This window comes from Staurois parvus, unplaced genomic scaffold, assembly GCF_062004578.1.
Source record: "Staurois parvus isolate SC_StPar_1 unplaced genomic scaffold, SC_StPar_1.0 ptg000634l, whole genome shotgun sequence".
In the NCBI taxonomy this organism is placed as follows: domain Eukaryota; kingdom Metazoa; phylum Chordata; class Amphibia; order Anura; family Ranidae; genus Staurois; species Staurois parvus.
This window is the reverse complement of record NW_028318430.1, coordinates 13,179,342-13,205,753: the sequence shown is the minus strand read 5'-3', so window position 1 is coordinate 13,205,753 and position 26,412 is coordinate 13,179,342. Positions and strand designations below refer to the sequence as shown.

Here is a 26,412-nt window from a genome sequence, read left to right as displayed (position 1 = left end):
TCTAGTGCCCCTCTTTGTCAAAGGATATCGTACATATCAAGAGTTTTAAATAGAGGCTAGCCCCATAAAACCCTCATCGCAATTTACAAGTCAGTATCCCTATACATAGACACAGTAGAATTACAGTGCCTTGAAAAAGTATTCATACCCCTTGAAATTTTCCACATTTTGTCATGTTACAACCAAAAATATAAATGTATTTTTTGTGATTTTATGTGATAGACCAACACAACTTGGCACATAATTGTGACATGGAAGGAAAGTGATACGATGGTTTTCAAAATTATTTTTACAAATAATTATCTGAAAAGTGAGGCATGCATTTGTATTCAGTCCCTTTTACTCTGATACTCCTAACTAAAATCTAGTGGAACCAACTGACATCAGAAATCACGTCATTAGTAAATAGAGTCCACCTGTGTGTAATTTAATCTCAGTATACATACAGCTGTTCTGTGAAGCCCTCAGAGGTTTGTTAGAGGACATTAGTGAACAAACAGCTGCATGAAGGTCAAGGAACACACCAGACATGTCAGGGATAAAGTTGTGCAGAAGTTTAAAGCAGGGTTAGGTTATAAAAAAAAATTCCAAGCCTTGAACATCACACGGAGCACTGTTCAATCCACCATCTGAAAATGGAAAGAGTATGACACAACTACAGACCTACTAAGACATGGCCGTCCACCTAAACTGACAGGCTGGACAAGGAGAGCATTAATCAGAGAAGCAGTCAAGAGGCCCATGGTAACTCTGGAGGAGCTGCAGAGATCCACAGCTCAGGTGGGAGAATCTGTCCACAGGACAACTATTATGGGCAGCACAGTGGCTAAATGGTTAGCACTTCTGCCTGGCAGTACTAGGTTTGTTGGCTTGAATCCCAACCATGGCACCACTTGCCTGGAGTTTGCATGTTCTCCCTGTGCCTCCATTAGTTTCCTCCAGGTGCTCCAGTTTCCTCCAACACTCCAAAGACATGCTGGTAGGTTAATTGGCTCCTGTCTAAATTGGCCCTAATATGTGTATGTATGAATGTAAGTTAGGGATCTTAGATTGTACACCCCTTGAGGGTTAGGGACTGTTGTGAATGTACAATATATACAGTTGTGCTCAAAAGTTTACATACCCTGGCAGAAATTGGGAAATTTTGACATTGATATTGAAAATATCATATGAAGCCATTTATTATCAAATAGTTGTTTGGCTCCTTTTTAAATCATAATGATAACAGAGGTTGAGGTTGATCAGGGCCATTTGGGTGATTTCTGTTACCATTATGATTTAAAAAGGAGCCAAGCAACTCTTTGATAATAAATGGCTTCATATGATCATCATCCTTCAATAAAAGAGCATTTTTTGGCATGATCCGTCATATTTTAAATATGAATGCCAAAATGTCATAATTTCTGCCAGGGTATGCAAACTTTTGAGCACAACTGTATGTAAAGCGCTGCATAAATTGATGGTGCTATATGAGTACCTGTAATAAAATAATAATATTAGTCGTGCACTCCACAAATCTGGCCTTTATGGAAGACTGGCAAGAAGAAAGCCATTGTTGAAAGAAAGCCCATTTGCAGTTTGCGAGAAGCCATGTGGGGGACACAGCAAACATGTGGAAGAAGGTGCTCTGGTCAGATTAGACCAAAACTGAAATCTTTGGCCTAAAAGCAAAACGCTATGTGAAACCTAACCGCACATCACCCTGAACACACCATCCCCACCATGAAACGTGGTGGTAGCATCATGTTGTGGGGATGCTTTTTTTCAGCATTGACATGGAAGCTGGTCAGAGTTGATGGGAAGATGTATGGAGCCAACTACAGGGCAATCTTAGAATAAAACCTGTAAGAGTCTGCAAAAGACTTGAGACTGTGGAGGAGGTTCATCTTCCAGCAGGACAACGACCCTAAACATACAGCTAGAGCTACAATGGGAATGGTTTAGATCAAACCATATTCATGTGTTAGAATGGCCCAGTCAAAGTCCAGACCTAAATCCAATTGAGAATCTGTGGCAAGACTTGAAAATTGCTGTTCACAGACACTCTCCATCCAATCTGACAGAGCTTGAGCTATTTTGCAAAGAAGAATGGGCAAAAATGTCACTCTCTAGATGTGCAAAGCTGGTAGAGACATCGCCAAATGACTTGCAGCTGTAATTGCAGTGAAAGGTGGTTCTACAAAGTATTGACTCCGGGGGGCTGAATACAAATTTCCTTCCACTTCATAATAATGTGCCACTTTGTGTTGGTCTATCACATATAATCCCAATAAAATACATTTATGATTTTGGTTGTAACATGACAAAATGTGGAAAATTTAAGGAGTATGAATACTTTTTCAAGGTACTGTATATTGATCTTTATTATGGAAGGGGGAGAACAACCTTTTGCAAGTATTATTATTATTATACAGTATTTATAAAGCGCCAATAGTTCGCTCAGCGCTGTACATTACAAAGGGAGACAGAACATGTGACAGAACAATACCAATACAATGCAAATACCTCCACTCCAAAATTGTCTTCACTTACTTGTCACATGAGAGCATGTGTCTCTTTCCCAGAATGGTAGTAGATAATGAAAAAGGTAACTGACCAGTGATTTTCAGATAAAATACATTTGCAGAATACAGGGTAAGGTAAAGAAAACTATAATCCTAAATAGTATGTCAACAGAGTGCACATAACTCCTGATAGCTACCGATAGATATTCATTTTATTGTATCCTGCAGTAATGAACACAAGTGCAAAAAAATGCAATGTGGTAATTTTGTGAAATGTTGTCAACTGATTGTAAAGTAGAAGCAATGTTTAAGGTGTGATCAGCTAATTAGAAAAAATGTCTTTACGGTATGCTAATATATATGCAGTATATCCTGCCCCAAGGTTTCACTGTAGGCTTTCTAACCCTTGCCCATCTCAGTCTATCAGCAAATAATATTAATGTTAAAGTGTTACTAAACCCACAACAGTAAAATCAGTCTGTATATGCAGTGAAGCATGCTGGTTATACTCACTGTGGAACCTACGGGGTTAATCCTCTGCATTGTGTAAAAAGGCTGTTTGATCCTGACTTCTCTGCCCCTCCTCTTGTTCAAATGTCTACACTGATAAGACAGACTGAACCCTTCTGCACATGCTCAGTTTAGTGTGTATTGTTAGAGAGGTTTTTTTTCTTTTCTTGGGAGAGTGCATGTGATCAGCACCGTGCCTATCAGCACTGCCCAGTTAGAGGTCAGGGGTTCTGCATCCTCCTAGAGCAGAAAGAAAACTCCTCCTACAAGATTAAACCAGTGTTCTGCTAAAGTCACAAAACTGCTCTAACTGCTGATGAGAAAAGGTATTTAGCGGTTTATATTTATTAAAATAATTGCATTTCCGTGTCCTGTGGGAGACCAGATATAGTGAATGAAGGGTCTTGGGTTTAGTAACACTTTAACTATGCATATTCAAGGTCCAATCACTAGAATCATGCAAACTTATAGCCATTCAGAAATAATGTATGCCACTTAATTGCCACCATTGTGATCTCCTGAAGTGTTGTTGATCATCCAGCATTTAATAGCTTGCAAGAGATCATATATATTCTCAGAGGTATGTTGAACCCTCCTCTCACATAACCAGGTATTTTTATTAAATACCTTTTCAAGGAACACTTCCCCAAGCTTCCAGGTTTCTTGCACCCCAGGAGGCTGGGGAGTACTCTCTGGGAGGTGCATCAAGCTGTGTCATCAGGAGGGCCTGCTGTCTGTGCCTGCTTTTTGCAAGCTGGCCCTCTGATGACACACCACAGTGCATGCATATCATCACAGGGCCAACCGCAGGAACCCAGAAGAGACAAGCGGCCCCCTGGTAACATCTGAAGAAAATGACAGCACAGTCCTAGGTATGTAGGGGTGGAACCGTAAAGAACATCGCTGGATCGCTGAGCATGTGAGTAGATTTATTTTATGCAGAACCCAGCTATAGAGGTAAGAGGGGTGAAAAATTTGTTTTGGTGGTACAATTCTTGTTTACCATACAATAGGCTAAGTGAACTGTTACTTTTTCTGGAGAGCCTTAGTACAATCGTCAATGTACACAGAACAGTAAAATCAGTCTGTATATGCAGTAAAGCATGCTTGTTATACTCACTGTGGAACTTAAGGGGTTAATCCCCTGAATTGTGTAAAAAGGATGTTTGATCCGTTGTTCTCTGATCCTCCCCTTCCATGTTCCCCATTTCATCTCGTGATAGAACACAGCCTCGGGGACACTCTGCACATGCTGGATAGGTTCTTTTTCATGGGAGAGTGCATGTGATCAGTACAGGGCCAATTAGTACTGTCCAGACAGAGGTCAGGGATTATGCGATTTCATACGGCAGTGAGAGGAGAATGAAAACTCCTCCTACAAGCTTTAAACAGTGCTCTGCTGAACACTGATAGAAGTCACAAGACTGCTCTAACTGCTGATGAGAAAAGGTATTTAGCCATTTATATTTACTAAAATAATTGCACTTTCATGTTCTGTGTACTGTGGGAGACCAGATATAGTGAATGCAGGGTCCTGGGTTTAGTAACACTTTAATTTATGATTGCCTGGACTGCTAATAGGAGTAATTATGAAAGAAGTTTGTCAAAATTGGGGACATATTTTACTAAGAAATGCATAAAATGTATTCCAAATATTAAGTGAACTGTTGAATGTTTAAGTAATAATATAGGATCCATTAGTGGTTGTTCTTTAACCAGACTAACATTTGTTATCATCATTGTGTTCCAGCATACAGCCGCAGGTGACGAGGGAGGAGGACAGTCCCTTTCTTCTCCCGGTAGCTGCCTGGAAGACTTTAGAGCGACTCCATTCATTGAGTGCAATGGTGCTCGTGGGACTTGCCACTATTTTGCCAACAAGTACAGCTTCTGGCTTACAACTATTAACAATGACTTCCAGAGCTCTCCACCTTCAGATACACTGAAAGCCGGCCTGATTAGAACTCATATCAGTCGCTGTCAAGTTTGCATCAAATACCTGTAACATATATTTATCTTTTTTATGTGGAAAAATGAAATTAACAGAATTAATATTGGTGCTATATTTTTTTTAACTTATTACCTCACAAAATACAAGCTGATCACACATTTCTTACTCATACATATAATATTTCTTGTTTTCTCTTACACTTGTTGCTGGGATGTGTCTTCCAGAATGTCCATTTAGAACTCAGTAGTTAATGCCATAAACATGTATAGCTAAAGTTAGCCTAAGCATATTTACAGTATATGCAAGGTGTTCTACATTTATAATATTACTAGACAAAATAAAAATTGGAAACCCAATGGATTTTTGGCTGATGCATTGTTTCTTGCATTAGACCATTAGGGTAACTGCATACCACATAATAAGTAAGGCATGTCCACCCAAACCTGCTACTTAAAGTGGTTTTAAACCCTTATGTATACCTAGTGAAGTGACTGGGCGGCTCAGGTGATACACAGAGATTAAACATATCCTCCTACATAAGCTGTACTTATGTATCTTCAGTCTTCTCTTCTCTACATCCATTCAAAGTGATGAATTTATAAAACTTGTCTGAGCTTTCAGAAAAAAGGGGGCAGACAGCTGAAGTTACACTCTGCAGAATTCAGTGAGGAGGGTTCTGAGAGCTGATTGGAGGAAAGAGACACCCCCCTCCACACAGCTCACAGGAACAGAGCTGAGGCTGTCTATCAGCTGGAAGTCCCTCCCCTGTCACCATTTTTCCCTTGGTGTCAGGAAAACTTGTCAGACGTGTTTCATGCTGATAGCAGAGGAATGAAGCAGCAGACAGAAATGACACTTACTGCTCTTTACTGAGACAAGTAGACAATATAGAGGGATAGACTTTGTTCATATGTCATGCCTGAGGTTTACAACCACTTTAATGTTTGACCTAAATCATCAGAAATGCTTTTGCAACTCTCAAAGTCACCCACAGAATTATCTCCTTGGCTCTTAAACCACTGCCGTTGAGTTCAATTTCTCCTGATGCACTCTCCATAATGTAAAACACATAGGAAAAAACTCCAACAAAGTGAATGAGACCTGTTATATTGTCATGAACCTGGAGACTCAGGGGTAGAGATTTTTTATAGATGGTGTCCCAGAGAGATAACATGAACCAGAAGGGGATTCAGCCTACTAGCATCCGTTTTGTGTGGACAGGCCCACTGGACTTTTATTTATCTCACTCCTAGATTTCTTGGCATTCAGGGTTCATCCTATATAAAACAAGTGAATAAACCTATCCCAAACATAGAACTTATTAAAAATAAAGCAATAAAAATATGAGTCTAGGTTCACACTTGTGCGGCTGCATTTTCATGTGTTTTTTGTGCCCTCACTTTAAAGTCAATGAAGCCAAACTGCATTATGTTGCACCAAAAGAAGTGCCTGCACCTTTTACCAAGTTGCAAGGAAGTGTGTTACATAGGCGCAAACTGTCCCCATGAACAATAATGGGTATCTCTTGCTATGCATTTTGCACAACAACTCGCACAGGTGTGACTGGGTACTTGTGGGGGGGGGGGGGGGATTTACTCAAGCTCCATTCACACCTATGCAGTTTGCTTTTTGTCCTTTTTGCAGTGCTTTTCACGGTTCGTTTTTTATTTTTCTACACGTGTTTTTGATGCGTTTTTAACGCGTCTTGTGTTTTGTTCAGCTTTTTTTTTTTTTTTTTGCTGGGCAGAATAAAATGCAAAACGCGGCAAAAAACGCATTACCTTGCATTTCAGCAGCTTCTCCATTTAACTCTATTATAGCAAAAACGCTGCTTTTTGCTTTTAAAAAAGTCCCTGACCCTTTCCAAAAATGCAGCAGCTCAAAAAAGCATAGATGTGAACATGTTCCATAGGAAACCATGTTAAATGGACTGTAGTGCGTTTCTACAAAAAGCACAAAAAAACGCATTGCTGTGAACGGAGCCTAAAACTGGAGCAGTTCTGCATAGTGATCGATCAGCTTCCAGTTTCAGCTTGTTCAAATTAGCAGGGGCAGACTGAAACTCATGGGGCCCCCGGGCAATAGGAGATCATGTGGCCCCTGTGTCCTTGCCCACACTCAAAGCACACCCAAAAAAGCCTATAAAAGGTACCAGTGGCATTTCATGGGGCCCCCTACTGACCCCGGGCCCTCAGGCAGTGCCCGAGTGCTCGAATGGTCAGTCTGCCCCTGCAAATTAGCTTTGGCAATCAAACCTTGAACGTGATTGGTTACTATGCACAGCTGCATCAAACTCTGTGTGCATCAGTTTTAGTCATTCTCTCCTATATGTCTGAATCTTTTCCTTTCCAATTGCACACATGTGAGCTGTGGACATGACTAGCATTACGTGAATATAATTCAGGCATACAGTGGACATTCCAGCATGCCAATGATTGCAAAGAAACCCACCTGCTGCAATCTATTGTTTCAATTCATTTAAAGAAATATCAAATATTTGTAACCTAAATAATTGTACTTGTGATATGTCTATCTTCTAGTTCCCTACCTAATTCCCTTATCACTCCGGCTATCCATTGTATTTGCATATATGTACGCTGCCAGTATCAGAACCATTAACTAGAACAGCTTTGCCAGGGTTGTCAGTCTGATGCACAATAGTGCCACTAAATTTGTAGTTGTGAATGGGGAGAGAAACTATGGGAGAGATTTACTAAAACTCGTGCACTCAGAATCTGGTGCAGCTGTGCATGATAGCCAATCAGCCTCTAACTTCAGCTTGTTCAATTAAGATTTGACAATTATGCAGGCCATAAATGGGTTGAAAACAGGCTGTTTTAAAAAAAAAAAAAAAAAAAATCGGCTGTTCAATAGGCCGACGTTACCACCGATGGTAAAACAAATTGGCCGATTTTCGTCCCGTCTACGGCCAGCATTTAATTACTTCTGTCCCTTCCAGAGAGCTCCGCTATTATATTTGAAATTAAAAATTATTGTGGTTGCAACAATGTATCCATTTGTATCCATATCGGATACAGATGTGTTTATTCGGATACCAATAGATATTGTTGCAACCGCAAGACTTTTCATATAAAATATAATAGCGGACTGGAATTCTTCTTTTTCTTTTTCTTCTTCTTACAGGTCACGGCTCATGTGCAGATTTTTTATCGGTAAAACGATCAGCCGATTTGCCCATCATTGCCAGGAAAATCGGGCGATCGGCAAAATCCGCCAATTTTTTTCCAACTTTACCGATTAAAAAAATGTGCCAAAACCCCGAAAAATGGCCGACCAATTGACCCACTAACGGTGCGAAAATCGGCTGATTTTCTTTTCGGACAAAAAATCGGCCGATAAACGAACCGTCTATGGCCTGCATTAGGTTGCATTCACACTGTAGCGTTTTGTAGCCTGAAACTCCAAAAAAGCTCAAACTTAAAAAAATCAATTGTTCTCTATGGTGCCTGTTCACACCTGATCACGCGAACAGGCACCATAGAGAACAGTTGATTTTTTTAAGTTTGAGCGTTTATGGAGCTTCGAGGTTTGAGCGTCAAGCTACAAAACACTCAAGTGTGAATGCAACCTAATGGCCCACATTAACCAATCTAAAAAAATAATCCGTCGGGCAATACGTAGTGTTGACGTCTTCCATACAAGTGGAAGTGATGCAGTGTGCATGTGACCTTGTAGCCACGCCCTTCCAGCCAGAACAAGCAATATACACAACAATTAACAGTAATGAGTATAATATAGTTTATTACATGATCTATATACAGAAATAGTGATACATAAAATATAATATGCAGAATTCTGGTTTCATTATCTCATTCAGCCAATCTACTTTTAACATTTGGATTTTTCGTTCGTGTTTATGAAGATTCCTTGGACATAAACATCCGAGTCATTTTCTGTTTCCACTCATGCGTGATAGCGCTTGATAAGATTTTTTTGATACGACTGTCATACCACCGCATAGAAAATCGGTCGTTCGTATGTGAAACGACAACATTTTTCACTGTTCAACAGAATTTTTTCGTTCACAATATCGTTATCGTTTCGGCCAGTGTATATTGGTCACTATACGTGTATATAAAACAAAAAACGTTTGCGCTAGATGTGTGAGGAAATTTAAATAAAAACTAATTATAATAAATTATAATGAATTATAATAAATCATGCCTGTTCTATACAAATAAATATGATCAACAAAAAGAACCTTCAAAGTGATTCAGTAGCGCAATGAAATATATATGTGCATATAAATAAATCAATAAGTGATCATTAAAAATATGTGAAAAACTAAAAGTCCATAAAAAATCTTTTCCACCAAATGAATCTTCCAATTCTCAAAAGATTACCATGTGCAATAAAGATGGTGTTCCCCCCTTCGGGTGTGCACTCAGTGTATGTGGTTATATTTCAGAAATTACATTCCTTTTAAAATCGAATGTTAAAAGCAAAAGACAATTTTCTAACAACATTCATCCATTCAGCGAATGTGCAAAGAATTTTCATACAGCTTTTCTTATGACTATTCTCAGACGAAAATCTATACGTGTATGGCCAGCTTAAGGCCAGGTTCACACCTAGGCAGGTTCCAGGTGCATTTTGTGGTTTTTTTCACATGCGTTTTGCGTTGTTTTGGGATATTTTATGTTGCTAGGGGGAGGTGCCTGTTGTCATGCAGGAAAAAGCACCAAAAACACATGTACATGCATTTTGTATGCATTTTTTGTGCATTTCCATTGAAGTCTATGGAATGAAAAATGCAACCTGCTGCAGGCAAAAAAGTCCCTGACCCTTTAAAAAAAAACGCAGCTGCTGAAGTGCACAGATGTGAACCAGACCCATAGGAAATCATACTAAATGGACTGCAGTGCGTTTCTGCAAAACAGAAAACGCACTGGAAACCACATAAATGTGAACATAACCTTGAAGCTGATTGGTTTTTAGCCCTCATGCACACTTGACATTTTGATAACGCTGGTAACATTAGCTGTGTAAAGTCACATTAAAAACGTGAGTTTTTCAGCTTTTTTAATAATTTTTGCATTAGTGGTTAGCTGTGTTTTCCGTGATTAGCGGCGTTTTCCTGCATTTGCATTTTTAGCGTTCTTGTTACAAAAAAAATTTTTTTTTTGTTCAAAATCGCCGTTTTGCTGCGATTTTCAGAGTTAGAGCATTTCTACAGCTAAAAAACTCCTCTAGAAACCCACTAGTTTTGGGGGTTTTTTCCTGCTAAAAAATGTCCCCACCAAAAAACGTAGATTACAGCCTGTGTTTGCATGGACACATAGGATAACATGCTGGGGGGTTTACTGGCTGTTGAAAAAACTTCAAACGCCAAAAACAGCCGCTGTAAAAACGTCCAGTGTGCACGAAGGCTTATGCAGAGCTGTACCAGATTTTGCATTCTCCAGTTTTAGTATATAAATCCCTATGTCCTTTCACTCCAAAGGATTGATCTTGGACATTTCGCTCCCATAATAGAAATAGATCTATCTGCTATAATGTATATAGTATTTGCTGAAAACATGGAAATAGGATTTGAGTGCCATTACTTGACAGTACAGGCTAATACATAGTAATATCTTCCTTAATGTGCAAACATATGCCTGAAAATCCTTTACCTTGTTCAGTAACACAAAACATATGTTGTATATCATCATGTAAACATATATGTGCAAGCAATGAATTGTATGGTGCTTACCTAGGAAAGCTTTTGTTTACAATCTACAACCAAAAAAACTAGTAGTGATTTTACCACTATATTTCACATTCTACAGCATTTACAAAAATTTTCCACCGGTTTTATTATACCCTACACAAAAAAAAAACCTTTTTGTTTCTGACATTTATAGAAGCTAAAACTGTATCTTTAGTGAATTTGTTTTAAAAAGTCATTAGGTGCAGAAAACGTCAATGTGAAGGTTTGTTTGAGATTCATGACATTCTTGTCCAGTAGGGGGCGTTTCAGAATAAAATCAGTAATGTGAACAAAATCTGCTCATTCAAGTTACGGTTTTATATTGTAATAATAGGTGTATTATGAAGTGATTCATTAAAGCTGTGTGATCTGACCTAAATTGTGTAAAGGTTTAGACACACTAGACATAGTACTAGACATAGTATGGTCATAAATTAACTTTTTATTTTAACTCTGATTGTGTATATGGGGACCTATTTTATAGAGGACATCAGTTGACATGAACCTGTCTAAGACTGGCCACACATTATACAATTTTCTTGAGATTTTTGGTTTAGATTTACCAAAAATCATATAATAGGTCAAACCTAACAACACTTTCAATTGTATCCGATTAGGCAGGCTCTTGCATAGTTGAAGGTAAATCTAATGGAATTGGGCAGCAATTGGACAGACAATTGTATAGTGTATGGCCAGCCTTAATTTCAAACATCCAATTATTTTCATTATTTTCTTTGAAACTTGAAAACACAATGAGGGCATTTATCAAGTCTCTTGCGCTGACACGGCAATGAATGATGAGCAGTTATTCAGGTTTACTACATGGTTGGAGCTTAATTCAGGAATTCCTCCCTGAGCTGCTTTACCCTTTTGGCTTTTGTTTTTAGCACATTTTAGGCTTGAAGATGTCTTAAACCCCAAAATATTCTGGGGAGAATTTACAGAAACTGGCACAGATAGAATCTGGAGCAGCTGTAACCAATCAGCTTTTATGTTCATCTTGTTCAGTTAAAGTGATATTGAAATCTTTTTTTTTCTTCTTAACTATAAAAATAACAAAGATCACTTTTATTTAATGTTTTTTTTTTTTGTTAAAGTATGTACCTTGGAGCTTGTTTTTTCAACTGTCCCCTAGCTGTGTCACTTGATGTGCCGGTGCCAAGGGACAGATAAAATGCCAAGCTCTTAAGTGGAAATTGTTTTAAAAAGCACATAACATACATGTAAAAAATTGACTTTTATATGACTCTAAGCTTTGTAATTAAAAGTTAGAAGGTGACTGGCTGCAATGCAGAACTACTGCAGATTCTGTCTCCTACAACACAGACCTTGTAGAAAAAAAAATGTCGGCATTTGCAATTTTCTATGCTATATGATATTTTTATTTTCAGTAAAAAACATATTCAAATTAATTGTAGTGCAGACAAAACATAATACCCATTTTTTTGCTGAAATATGAAAGACGAGGTTGCGTTGGGTAGATACCACATATCTCATGGCACAATATTGTGTATGCATCAATTTAGTTTACAGTTTCCTGGAATAATTGTTCTCACTACAATGTTTGCATCTATACCGAACATGTGTGCTGTAATTGTTTCCATGTGCTTGCACACCCGACATTAATTTGCATGTAGGGGCAATGGTTTTAATTTTTTTTTTTCGGGCGGGTTAATTAATTTTATTAAACTTTATTATTTTTGTTTAAATAATAAGTTCACCTTTTGTAAAATGCTACACCTGTTTTTATGGTTTAACATTTTCCTTTGGAACAGCTTCCCACACCCCCTCAATCTCCACTGTGACAGCGGGTGGGGGTTCCTCTCTCTGCACCAGTATGGGCACACAACTGTACTCAGTGTCTTCTTGAGGAGCCAGACCATGGGAGCAATGCTTTGCAAGCTGCGCTGTAAAAAAAATATAATAAATGCACTTTTTTTTTTTGCAAAAACGTGCATTTATTATTTTTTTTAAAGGTGAACTTAGCTTTTAACTTTATTTCTAGGGGACTGATAAGTCCCGATGAGATAGCATACTGCAGGTGGCAGGTTCTCTTTAAGGAGACATCAGGGATCTATTAGAGCCCTAATGTTGCCTTTGCACTCTGTTGAAGCTGATCGAGCACAGGCTGTACTTGATGAGATTGAACCCAGCAGTGCTCAGAGCTGAGCGCTTCCGGGTTCATTTTACTCCGGGGAGGTAGGAGCATGGCAATGTTTGCTATTCTCCTGCTGCTTTCCATCCTGACAATTGCCATGGGGGTCCTGGGCACTCAGAAGGGACAGGTGAACCTACACTCACAGCTAACAAAATCACTTCTACAAGAAAGCCATCATCCTGCAGAGGAAAGGTAAACTCCCGGCTGCAATACATATACAGGCATACCTCGGTTTACGAATGCCTTGGTTAATGTAATTTTCGGTTTACGAATAAAAATAATGCCTCGGTTTACAATTGTTTTTCACAATATGAAAGGATTAATTGGTTTTCAATGCATGTACAAATTTTTTTTAATCATGTCCTTGTACAGTACTGTGCCTTTAAAGTGCACTTTATAAAGAGTTTTGAACAGATAAGACTTTTTTTTTTTTACTTTTTTCTGATCTCCGGAATGGATTAATTGGTTTTTAATGCATTTACAAATTTTTTTCGCAATAAGAATGGATTAATTGGTTTTCAATGCATTTACAAATTAATTTTTAATCATGTTCCTGCACAATATTTATGCCTTTAAAGTGCACTTTATAAAGAGTTTTGAACAGATAAAAGACTTTTTTTTAACTTTTTTCTGACCTCCGGAATGGATTAATTGGTTTTCAATGCATTTACAAATTTTTTTTAATCATGTCCCTGTACAGTACTGCGCCTTTAAAGTGCACTTTATAAAGCGTTTTGAACAGATAAGACTTTTTTTTTACTTTTTTCTGACCTCCAGAATGGATTAATTGGTTTTCAAAATATTTCTATGGGAAACCACGTTTCGGTTTACGAATGTTTTCCAATATGAAAAGTCCCGCAGAACGCATTAAATTCGTATACCGAGGTACGCCTGCATATTTCAGAGTATAATCTAGTCTACCCACTAATATTTACAAACCTGAACATAACACAACCATAACATTTGCATATTGTTCTCATTACCCAACATTTGACTGCAAACGAACAGAAATGTTTTGAGGGAAATTCCCGACAGAGCGAGGACACAAGAAATGTTTGCAACTGTTTTTCTACTTGAGTTCTTAATCACCTGTGAAACACCGAACAATGCTCACTGTGTGGAAGCAAACTGTAGACAATACTGCTCTTTATAAACAGCAATTCTGCCCTGCAACAAACAAGGTGAACCTTCATTGCTATACCCAGCACATGATAAAAAGCATTTTCTTATGACGTGTTACTCAGTTTTGGTTTTATGTTTCATTATCAAGACTATGTTGTAATTATCTTGAATAAAACTATATTTTATAATTACTTATCTTTCTCAAACCTTACATAAAAATGGATGCTACCAGCCCAATTTATGACAGTTCCTGATATGATCATATTCTGTGCTACCCATTGGCAGCCAGCTGCACGGCTTTTCATTTCTACTTTCACTTTGGACCTCATGCACACTGTGGGGTTTATTTACTAAAGCTGGTTCACTCCAAATCTCATGCATTTCTGCAAAGAAACCAATCAGCTTAAGCCAGCCATACATGGGTTGAATTCTGAAAGAATTTTCTTTTGAAAATCTTTTCTAAGAATATCGTTGGAATTTTGCTCCATTAGTGAGCCACAGAAACAGCTGATTTTCGTGCAACCATCACATTTGATTGATTGGGCATGTTGGAAATTTTTTGAAAAACAAACTAATTTCTAATCAATGATGGAAGAATTGTGTGAGAAATTTAATTAAAAAAGGAACAAGCATGAGCTGTGACCTGGAAGAAAATTCTTGGCCATGCAAATTCTTTTCTGAGCAATGTGTGAAAATGAAGGCATGGTTGGTCAAATTTTTAAATTAATGGTGGCACCATCGGATTGCAAAACACACTAAATTTCCTTCAGAATTCGACCCATGTATAGCCTGCATTACAGGTTATATTGCTAAAGCTTAACCCCTTCACACCGACGTAATACAAATATGCAGCCTCACAGAACTGGGCTTTTTTCCATGGGGCCGCATATTTGCGTACCTTCCTTTGTGCTAAAAGCGCACCGCACAGCGCGCTCCCAGCACAAAGACTGGGGTGTCACTGAGAGCCCCGAGTCCCGTTCTAATGATTGAGACCCGGGACTCCCAATTCCGGGTCACATGATTGCTGTGATAGCCTCTGATTGGCTATCACAGTGATCAGTCACTGTGAAGCCTGCCCCCTTGGTTTTTTGCTCTCTGAATGGAGGAGAGAGATACATTGCATCTCTCTCTCTCTCCTTGAAGAGAGAGAGAGAAAAAAAAACGTTTTGTATAAAAAAAAAAAAGATAAATTAGTAAATAAAAAAAAAAAAGAAAGAAAACATACCTAGATCAAGGTTTGATCTAGTTCAGTGCCAGGGTTAGTGTTTGGGTCAAGATCAGGATTTTATCTTTTTTTTAATTGGTATCAGTGTCAGTGTGTTTTAGGTGAAGAAACAAAATGCGCACTATTGTTTCTGGGCTGTACTACAGGTACAAACAAGAAATAACATACACATATATGGTATTGCTGCGATCATCAAGAACTGGAAAATTAATTTTGAGTTGTTCTTTGGTGGTAGGTGATGTTAGTAACAAGAAACACACAGCTAAATTTAAAAAATTTTTTTTTTACTATTTTGAGCCAGTTTTCCTTTGATAATAAAAAAAAATCAGGAGATATCCATTACCATTTACCACCAAATGAAAGCCCAATTTGTCCTGAAAAAATACAAGGTATAATTCACCTGGATGTACAAAGTAGTTGTGATGATATGTACAGTTTTACTAACATGTGCAAAAGTTGTAAAATTTTACTTAGGCTTTAAGATTTGTTTTACCCTTAGGTGTGAAGGGGTTAATTGAACAAGCAGAGGGTAGAAGTGGATTGGCTACCATTCACAGGTACACCAGATTCTGAGTGAACCAGCTTTAGTAAATAAACCCCTGGGTGTTTAGCCTTGGTGCATGAGGCTCCAGTATTTAGGAGTGAGTGGATGGTACAGATGCACCATCCAGCCCCGCTGTTGGCAGCCTGTCAAACTCTATGCGATGCTGATAGCTGCTGCAGCTGGATTGTGCACCGAGCAGTACTTATGTTCGGTGCAGTATGCACCTCGTGACGAATGCCCAACACAGAGACAGCTTGCACTTCAGGTATTTGCCCCATTTGCATACTGCACTAAATATAACTACTGCTTGGTGTGCCATCCAGCCCCAGCAAATGTCTGCCTCAGAGTTTGACAGTTTGCCGCCAGTGGGGCTGAATGGTGCATCTGTACCTTCCACCCACACAAACGCTGAAGCCTCATGCACTGGGGCTAAACACCAGGTGTGCATGAGGCCTTAATTGGAGGATGTGTAGGTTTCTTTGAAGGAACCAAGACTGTTCATAGACTCAAGGTGGTTGATTTACTAAAGGCAAATAGGCTGTTCACTTTGCAAGAGAATTCTCCCCACAGGTTAGTGAATGAAGTGAAGCTCTGTTGACTTCTATCATTCAAACATGTGCAAGCAAAATGCAGTTTTATTATCCTTGCATGTGATTGGATATTATTTGTAAAATAAAATTTCACATTTACTAAACTTTAGGGGGACATTGTCTTGAAAATTAAACAGCCTATTTGGCTTTAGTAAATCAAGGACAATGCAGTCAGTTGAATATATCCCAGTAAAAAGCATCTTAAAATGTCTGCTGTCATATGCAGCGGTTTCCTAACTGAAAATGTTAGCTCCAGTTTGTTGGAGTCAAATACTGCATGAATGGATACACAACATACTGTCCCCTTTGTCTCATGTATTAAACGATTTAAAAAAAAATGTTTGTGTAGCTTAGGAAGCAGATTCTACTTTTCCAGAATAGGTTAGAACAGGGGTCTCCAAATTTCCTAAACAAAGGGTCGGTTTACTGTCCTTCAGACTTTAGGAGGGCCGGAGTAACCAGTGGAAGTAGAAAATGTTCCAGTGTCAATAGGAGTACAAAAAATTACATAGTGCTTGTAGCTAGTGGATGGAGGAATAGTGGCCAGTCATTGGTATTAGTGGGAGGAATAGTGCCCCATCATTGGTATCAGTAGGAAGAATGGTGCACCATAATTGGTATCCGTGGGAGGAAAAGTGCTCCATCATTGGTATTTGTGGGAGGAATAGTGCCCCATCATTAATATTAGTTAGAAGAACAGTGCCCCATCATTAATATTAGTTGGAGGAACAGTGCGCCATCATTGGTATTAGTGGGAGAGATAGTGCCCCATCATTAATATTAGTTGGAGGAACAGTGCCCCATCATTGGTATTACTAGAAGGAATAGTGCTCCATCATTGGTATTACTAGGAGAAATAGTGCCCCATCATTGGTATTAGTGGGAGAGATAGTGCCCCATCATTAATATTAGTTGGAGGAACAGTGCCCCATCATTGGTATTACTAGAAGGAATAGTGCCCCATCATTGGTATTACTAGGAGGAATAGTGCCCTATCATTAGTACCAGTGGGAGGAATAGTGCCCCATCATTGGTATTTGTGGGAGGAATAGTGCCCCATCGTTAGTATTAGTGGGAGGAATAGTGCCCCATCATTGGTGTCAGTGGGAGGAATAGTGCCCCATAATTAGTATTAGTGGGAGGAATAGTGCCCCATCATTGGTGACAGTGGGAGGAATAGTACTCCATTATTGGTCTTAGTGAGAGGGATAGTGCCCCATCATTGGTGTCAGATGGAAGAATAGTGCCCCATCATTGGTATCAGAGGAAGGAATATTGCCCCATCCTTGGTATTAGTTAGAGGAACAGTACCTAATTGTTTATATCAGTGGGAGGAATTGTGCCCCATCATTGGTGTCAGTGGAAGGAAAAATGCTCCATAGTTGGTGCCAGTGGAAGAAATGGTGCCTCCTTGTTGGTCAGTGGGAGGAATAGTACCCCGAGGGCCAGATAGAGGTAAGCAAAGGGCCGCAGTTTCGAGACCACTGGATTAGAAGATAAAAACAATTGATTAGTTAGATTACTTATCCAAGACCAGCAGAACAAGATGCATTGAGCAGTCACTACTATGCAAATGCATAGCACAGGCATGCTGTATGAGTGATCCCAAAACCTTCAGGTTGTTGTCATAAATGATGAGGAGTGATAAGTATTGTTATAATTATTGGTGTTGACGCAAGAGTTCACTGGCCAATATGGAATGCAAAACCTCCTCTATCCAAAAATGACGTTTCCAGCAGCAACTTCATCCAAAGAGATTACTTTATTGGGTCCTAACACAAGACAGAGACCACAAAGTGTTAGCAAGTAATATAATGATCAGTAGCCTTCAACGTACCCAATCTTGCTCTGATGGTTTAGCCAAAATAACCTATCCTAATATACACCCTTTACCCCATTGACCAAAGTGTTGAGCAATCTGATTGGTTGGTTTTATGGGCATCTTTGATCTTACATGTTACAAACATTGGGGTTTATATACTAAAAACAATCAGCTTCTAATAGCTTGTTCAATTAAGCTTTGGCAATAAAACCTGGAAGCTGATTGGTTTCTATGTAGAAGTGAGCCTGATTTTGCACTCTCCAGCTTTAGTAAATAAACCCCATTGTGCCTTGCCCTAGAACAGCTGCATGCATAGATTTTAATTAGAAAGCTAAATAGTCCTTGTCTTATTTATGGCAAAACTTAAATCTTACAAAGGTGGACATGAATATATAAGACCTCTTAAACCTATTTATCATATGCATTTTGTATTGTTTAAAGGGGAAAATTGCATTTTCTTACCCTTGCATAAGTAAACACTCTACCTTTTTAAAAAGGCTTTTTCCCATAAACAAAGACCCCATGAATATTTAAGAACTTTCCAAATCTAATCAGCCAAACTTGCATTTCAAAATGCTGGTAGATTTGTAAATAACCTGCTTTGAAACTCCCCCTGACTTTCCACATATTTATCCAAAAACAGGTTAGCCCAACAAAACAAAGGTAAGGTAATTGCTTGCTGCATAAATTAACATAGTAAGGAGTCCTTACTCTATCCTTTTGAAATGTAAAATGCTGAATGTCTGGTTAGCTACAGTTGTGACCAAAATTATTCAACCCCCAATGCTGTAAAGGGGTTTAGGGACTATAGTGTACATTTGGAATTGTATTCAGAATCAAATCCTACAAGGACGTTGTAACTACCCAAATGCAACTAAAATGACATCAATTGTTTATGTAATACAGTAGTAAATGGTTCTTATGTGGTTTCTTCATTGCCACAATTATTCAACCCCTTAAAGACTACCACTCTGAAGAACAGAGGTTCATACAGGTGCTTTCCATCAGGTATTGAAAACACCTGTGGATGTCACCGAGCAGCAATCAAGCATAATAAGCACCAATTAGGCAGCTTTAAAATGACTGTGATACTCAGCTCCTTCTAGACATTTACTGGTGTGGTTACAAACATGGTGAAGGCAAGAGAATGGTCCAGGAAGACAAGAGAAGAGGTGATTTCTCTTCACAGGAAGGGCAATGGCTATAAGAAGATTGCAAAGATGTTAAACATACCAAGAGACACCTTAGGAAGCATCATTCGCAAATTCAAGGCAAAGGGCACTGTTGAAACGCTACCTGGTCGTGGCAGAAAGAAGATGCTGACTTCGACTGCTGTGCGCTACCTGAAGCGTAGAGTGGAGAGAAGTCCCCGTGTGACTGCTGAGGAACTGAGAAAAGATTTGTCAGATGTGGGTACAGAAGTTTCAGCCCAGACAATAAGACGCACACTGCGTAATGAAGGCCTCCGTGCCAGAACTCCCAGGCGTACCCCCTTGCTGTCTCCAAAGAATAAGAAGAGTCGACTGCAGTATGCCAAAAGCCATGTGGACAAACCACAAAAGTTGTGGGATAGTGTTCTGTGGACTGATGAAACAAAATTAGAACTGTTTGGGCCCATGGATCAACGCTATGTTTGGAGGAGGAAGAACAAGGCCTATGATGAAAAGAACACCTTGCCTACTGTGAAGCATGGTGGAGGGTCAATCATGCTTTGGGGCTGTTTTGCTTCTGCAGGTACAGGGAAGCTTCAGCGTGTGCAAGGTACCATGAATTCTCTTCAGTACCAGGAGATATTGGATGGAAACGTGATGCAGTCCGTCACACACCTGAGGCTTGGGAGACGTTGGACCTTTCAACAGGACAATGATCCCAAGCATACCTCCAAGTCCACTAGAGCATGGTTGCAGAGGAAAGGCTGGAACATTTTGGAGTGGCCATCGCAGTCACCAGACTTAAATCCGATTGAGAACCTCTGGTGGGACTTAAAGAATGCAGTTGCAGTGCGCAAGCCTAAGAATGTGACTGAACTGGAGGCCTTTGCCCATGAAGAATGGGCGAAGATACCCGTAGATCGCTGCAAGACACTTGTGTCAAGCTATGCTTCACGTTTAAAAGCTGTTATAACTGTAAAAGGATGCTGTACTAAGTACTAAGATTGAATGTCACTTGGGGGTTGAATAAAACTGATAATGCTGTGAGCACAGAAAAGACATTTGTGGTTATTTCATTATAACTGTTATGTTATATTTGTCTGACCTACAAGTGCCTCTTTAATGTAAATGTAAGCAAGATGACTGAATGATCAAAAGCAATGTCAAACTGGCCAAAACACTCAATTTCAGTGGGGGTTGAATAATTTTGGTCACAACTGTATGTGTGGCAACTTCACATGCATGAATGTATTTCCAGTACATTAGATATAACTATATATATATATATATATATATAAAAACTATATATATATATATATATACATACACACACAGACAGTATTTCACAGAAGTGAGTACACCCCTCACATTTTTGTGAATATTTTATTATATCTTTTCATGTGACAACACTGAAGAAATGACACTTTGGTACAATGTAAAATAGTGAATGTACAGCTTTTATAACATGTAAATTTGCTGTCCCCTCAAAATAACTGAACACACAGCCATTAATGTCTAAACCGCTGGCAACAAAAGTGAGTACACCCCTAAGTGACAATGTCCAAATTGGGCCCAATTAGCCATTTTCCCTCCCTGGTGTCATGTGACTCGTTAGTGTTACAAGGTCTCAGGTATGAATGGGGAGCAGGTGTGTTAAATTTGGTGTTATCGCTTTCACTCTCTTATACTGGTCACTGGAAGTTCAACATGGCATCTCACGGCTAAGAACTCTCTGAGGATCTGAAAAAAAGAATTGTTGCTCTACATAAAGATGGTCTAGGCTATAAGAAGATTGCCAAAACCCTGAAACTGAGCTGCAGTACTGTGGCCAAGACCATACAGCGGTTTAACAGGACAGGTTCCCCTCAGAACAGGCCTCGCCATGGTTGACCAAAGACGTTGAGTGCACATGCTCAGCGTCATATCCAGAAGTTGTCTTTGGGAAATAGAGGTATGAGTGCTGCCAGCATTGCTGCAGAGGTTGAAGGGGTGGGGGGGTCAGCCTGTCAGTTCTCAGACCATACGCCGCATCAGATTGATCTGCATGGCTGTCATCCCAGAAGGAAGCCTCTTCTAAAGATGATGCACAAGAAAGCCTGCAAACAGTTTGCTGAAGACAAGCAGACTAGGACATGGATTACTGGAACCATGTCCTTTTGTCTGATGAGACCAAGATAAACTTATTTGGTTCAGATGGGGTCAAGTGTGTGTGGTGGCAACCAGGTGAGGAGTACAGACAAGCATGGTGGTGGGAGTGTCATGGTCTGGGGCTGTATGAGTGCTACCAGCACTGGGGAGCTACAGTTCATTGAGGGAACCATGAATGCCAACATGTACTGTGACATACTGAAGCAGAGCATGATCCCCTCCCTTTGGAGACTGGGTCGCAGGGCAGTATTCCAACATGATAACAACCCCAAACACACCTCCAAGATGACCACTGCCTTGCTAAAGAAGCTGAGTGTAAAGGTGATGGACTGGCCAAGCATATCTCCAGACTTAGACCCTATTGAGCATCTGTGGGGCATCCTCAAACGGAAGATGGAGGAGTGCAAGGTCTCTAACATCCACCAGCTCCATGATGTCATCATGGAGGAGTGGAAGAGGACTCCAGTGGCAACCTGTGAAGCTCTGGTGAACTCCATACCCAAGAGGGTTAAGGCAGTGCTGGAAAATAATGGTGGCCACACAAAATATTGACACTTTGGGCCCAATTTGGACATTTTCACTTAGGGGTGTACTCACTTTTGTTGCCAGCGGTTTAGGCATCAATGGCTGCGTGTTGAGTTATTTTGAGGGGACAGCAAATTTACACTGTTATACAAACTGTACACTCACTAATTTACATTGTAGCAAAGTGTCATTTCTTCAGTGTTGTACCATGAAAAGATATAATAAAAAATGTGAGGGGTGTACTCACTTCTGTGAGATACTGTGTGTGTGTATATATATATATATATATAATATGAGTATCTATGATACACATATGTTATATGTCTACACAGGTAAGTGCAATGTTGGACCAACAGTTAGATGAAATGCTAGTCACAGACTATCTTGCAGGGTATATCTGTTAACGTATTCTAACAATAAGGCCAAAAACTGAAATAATGTGTGTGACATAGTGGAGCTAAAAACTGCTTTTATAACAACTGAAAGAGAAACTGCAGTAGTAAAATGAGCTTTACGTTTTAAAATCAATACCAACGGATCTTAGCATCCCACAATACCAAGACCAACTCCCTGTCACTCAGTTGTCAAATTCCAGAGCCTTCGTGGGCAGTAGAGGCTCTGGCATTTGACACACAAATGGCAAGGAGTAGCAAGGCTTAATTTCAGCTTGGTGAAGAATTGATGCCTTGTTTACAGCCTGAGCTTAAATCTGACCATTCCCATTAAGAATTCTCTCAGTCAGCCCCCCAGGCTGAACGAGAAAAATCACTCAATTTCCCAAGCACACTAAGAGGTCTATGCATAAAAATAATTGTTGGACAAATGTCACATGCATTTGTCTAATTGAGATGAATTTTGAAATATATTTAATTGATATATGGTATGTTTACTATATTTATATACAAATTTAAATATACTGCATTATGGCCACTAGATGGTGCTGACAATCATATGAAATAAATATATTAACCACTAGCCTACAGGGCACTTATACCCCCTTCCTGCCCAGGCCAATTTCCAGCTTTCAGCGCTGTCACACTTTGAATGACAATTGCGCGGTCATACAACACTGTACCCATATGAAATTTTTAGCATTTTTTTGAGACAGATAGAGATTTCTTTTGGTGGTATTTAATCACCTCTGGGATTTTTATTTTTTTCTTAAAGAAACCAAAAACCACTGAAAATTTTGAAAAAAAAAAAGTTTTTTCTTAGTTTTTGTTATACAAAGCGACTTTCCATGGGGGCACCTGCTGAAGAGGAGGGGCCTAGAGCACCAGCAGGGACCCCAGAAGAAAAGGATCAGTGTTGCTCTGTGCAAAAATATTGCACAGAGCAGGTAATAGACATTATAGACATGTTTGTTATTTTAATTAAAAAAACAACAAAAAACGAAAGGTTTACTAACACTTCAAGTAAAATATGGACTTATTTAATCTCAGGTAGATGAATCCTTGAGACAGCTGTCCAACAAACATTAAAGATATATTGTATTCTGCCAAACAATCCTTTTAAATACTACTGATGATTAGTGGACCCATATAAATCCTAATTTTTTGAATTATTTCACATATCTGTTTCTGGTAGAGACATGGGTAACTATACTGGGAATCACATAACATAACTTTCCCTTAGAATTCACACATTATTCCAACTGAATACAAATAGAAAAATGTGTGAATTCTGGGTGAAAATCATGAATAGACCCTTTTATTTGTTTTGATAGTGCATTGAAGTTTTTCGGTCAGTTTAGTTTCAAACCAGATTTGGCAGAGTTGTCCTTTATTACTGGACACTGCTGCAGGATATATCCAAAACCTCACAAGTATTTAAAGCTGAAGTTTGGGAATTTAAATTTTTACACAACTGCATTGGTCGAGCTTGGACCAATGTAAATATGTACAGTATGTGGCATACCTGTGGGATCCCCATAGAAGCTGGAAATCACAGTAATAAGCAGTGCTACTACAGTGATCTCCACTTGCTTGCGCATCCTGCGCTGAGCAACTGCCCTTCTGCATTGTAAACATAGGAGCTTGTTTGCTTGTGTGCCATTCAGATAACAATTTGCATTTTCTCAATGAATGGCAAGTCTTTTAGGATCATGTACACTGCAGCTGATAAATTCACATTCAGGAGCTTTTCTGCATTTTTTTTCAGCAGCCCCTGAACTCTCCCTAATGTTTTCCTATATATCCATGTACACATAGTCATTTACAGGCAGTTGAGTTTACTGTCATTGTTTTGAATGCAGCAAACTTGCGTTCAGGAGATTTTATCAGCTTGAAAAAGGAGTGTAAACGTGGCTAGCCGCATTTATAAGCATTTGTGTTTAGAAGCGTTTTTTGATTGGTCCATATCCAGGGCACAATTCACTTAGCGGTATCCTATCACATCCGAGTATGCGGTAGGATACTGCATAGCATATTTTTTAAAAAACCCATTTGAATCCACTAACAAAGGCTACTAAAATACTGCATGATTTTATCAAGTCATGTGGAATTTTAGTAGTGAAAAGCATGCATCATGTTTCAGCTGTCAGCTGAATGTAAAAGAAAGAATTGCCGGCAATTAAAAAATAATTTTAAAACCGGTGTGGGGTCCCCCCATCCCATCCATACCAAGCCCTTCGGGTCTTGTATAGATTTTGAGGGGAAGCCCCATGCCAAGAAAAAAAAAAAAATTGGTGTGGGGTTCCCCGCGAAATCAAGACCCTTATCCAAGCATGCAGCCCGGTGGGTCAAAAAGGGGGGGGGGGGGACAAGCGAGCGCGAGTGCCCCCCCCGAACCATACCAGGCCACATGCCCTTAACATCGGGGGGTGCTTTGGGGTAGGGGGATCTCCCCCCCCCTCAAAGGACCTTGTCCCCATGTTGATGAGGACAAGGGCCTCTTCCCCACAACCCTGGCCAGTGGTTGTGGGGGTCTGCGGGTGGGGGGCTTATCGGAATCTGGAAGCCCCCTTTAGCAAGGGGGCCCCCCCATGTGAATGAGTATGGGGTATATGGTACCGTAGTGTGGAAAAAAGACAGGAGTCATTCTTTGACAAGTCCTTGAATAAAAGAATGTCCCCCGAAGTAGATCCAACGTCAATCATGATGTCCGCCGCGGCTCAGAAGCTGGTTTGACAGTTCTTAAATATGTAAAGACCCTTAATTGAACAAGGTGTGTGTATGTTTGTGGGGGGGGGCGCATTGCATTCCTTCAATAAATACATTCCTTCAATAAATACAAAGCATTCTCTGAATAAGGTGGAGATTACAAAGTACCTTCTTTGGTGCTCATGAGTGACCATTTGTGTTCACGATCCAGCCTGCAGCAGCTTGGCACAGGACCCGGAAGCTACAGCAATTTTCCACAGGGATCCCACAGATATGGCATATACATATTTACAATGGTCCAAGCTGGACCAATGTATCTATGCAAAAATTGCCATACCTAAAAACTTCAGCTCTAACATTAGACAACGTTACCCAAATATTACCGTTCTTTCTTGTTAGTGTCCAACTTCTGACCATGTCACTTGTGCTTAACCACTTGCCCTCCTGAGGATTTACCCCCTTTCCTCACCAGGCCATTTTTTGCATTATGGCACTGCGTTACTTTAACTGACAATTGTGCGGTCATGTAGTGTTGCAACCAAATGAAATTTACGTCCTTTTTTTTACCACAAATTGAGCTTTCTTTTGGTGTTATTTGATCGCCTATGCATTTTTTATTTTTTTACGCTATACAAAAACAAAAAGACAATTTTGAGAAAAAAAAAAAAATATTTTTTACTTTTTGCTATTAAACATGTCCAGTAAAAAAAATTAAAAAAAAAAAAGCAAATTTCGTCATAAATTTAGTCCAAAATGTATTCTGCTACATGTCTTTGCTTTTCATTCTAGTAATTGCAGCGATCAGCAACTTATAGCAGGACTGCGGCGGGCATTCTGACACTGGGCGGAAACTGATTTGGTGTCACTGACATCCCCAGTGATACCAATACAGTGATCAGTGCTTAAAAAAAGAAAAAAAAAAAAAAAGCACTGACACTGTACTAAGGGCACTGGGCAGGAAGGTGTTAACATGAGGGGCAAAGGGTTAACTGTGTGCTGTGTGCTTAATTGTATATCACACTGCTTTGCATGGCTGTCCAAATAAGTGTGCAGGAGCGGATAAGGAGAACTGTATTGTTTACATACAGTTCTCCTCCCCGTCAGCGATGCTCGGCAATCACCGGAGAGTAAGCACCGGCCAGGACCCAGTGATTGACAGCTGTGGCCACGAATTGCGGTGCAGGTAGGGCACGCACACACACGCCCCCTACTTAGAAATTCAAAATCATATGTGTGTATATATATATATATATATATATATGTGTTTTTGTGTACCCATGCCACACTGTAGCAGTATATCTGCTATAGGGCGGTTGTGAAGCGGTTATTAACACAGTGTCACAATTGA

General features: G+C 39.5%; 1 protein-coding gene across 1 annotated transcript in view; it reads left to right on the top strand.

Annotated features, from left to right (window-relative positions):
* COL4A2 (collagen type IV alpha 2 chain) overlaps positions 1-14,149 on the top strand; it is a 288,895-nt gene extending 274,746 nt beyond the window's left edge. Inside the window, exon 49 of the mRNA XM_089693591.1 lies at positions 4,765-14,149. Within this exon, the coding sequence (XP_089549717.1) occupies positions 4,765-5,019 (255 nt within the window). The 3' untranslated portion in view covers positions 5,020-14,149. The remainder of the gene's footprint in view (positions 1-4,764) is intronic.
* Positions 14,150-26,412: the final 12,263 nt, after the last annotated feature.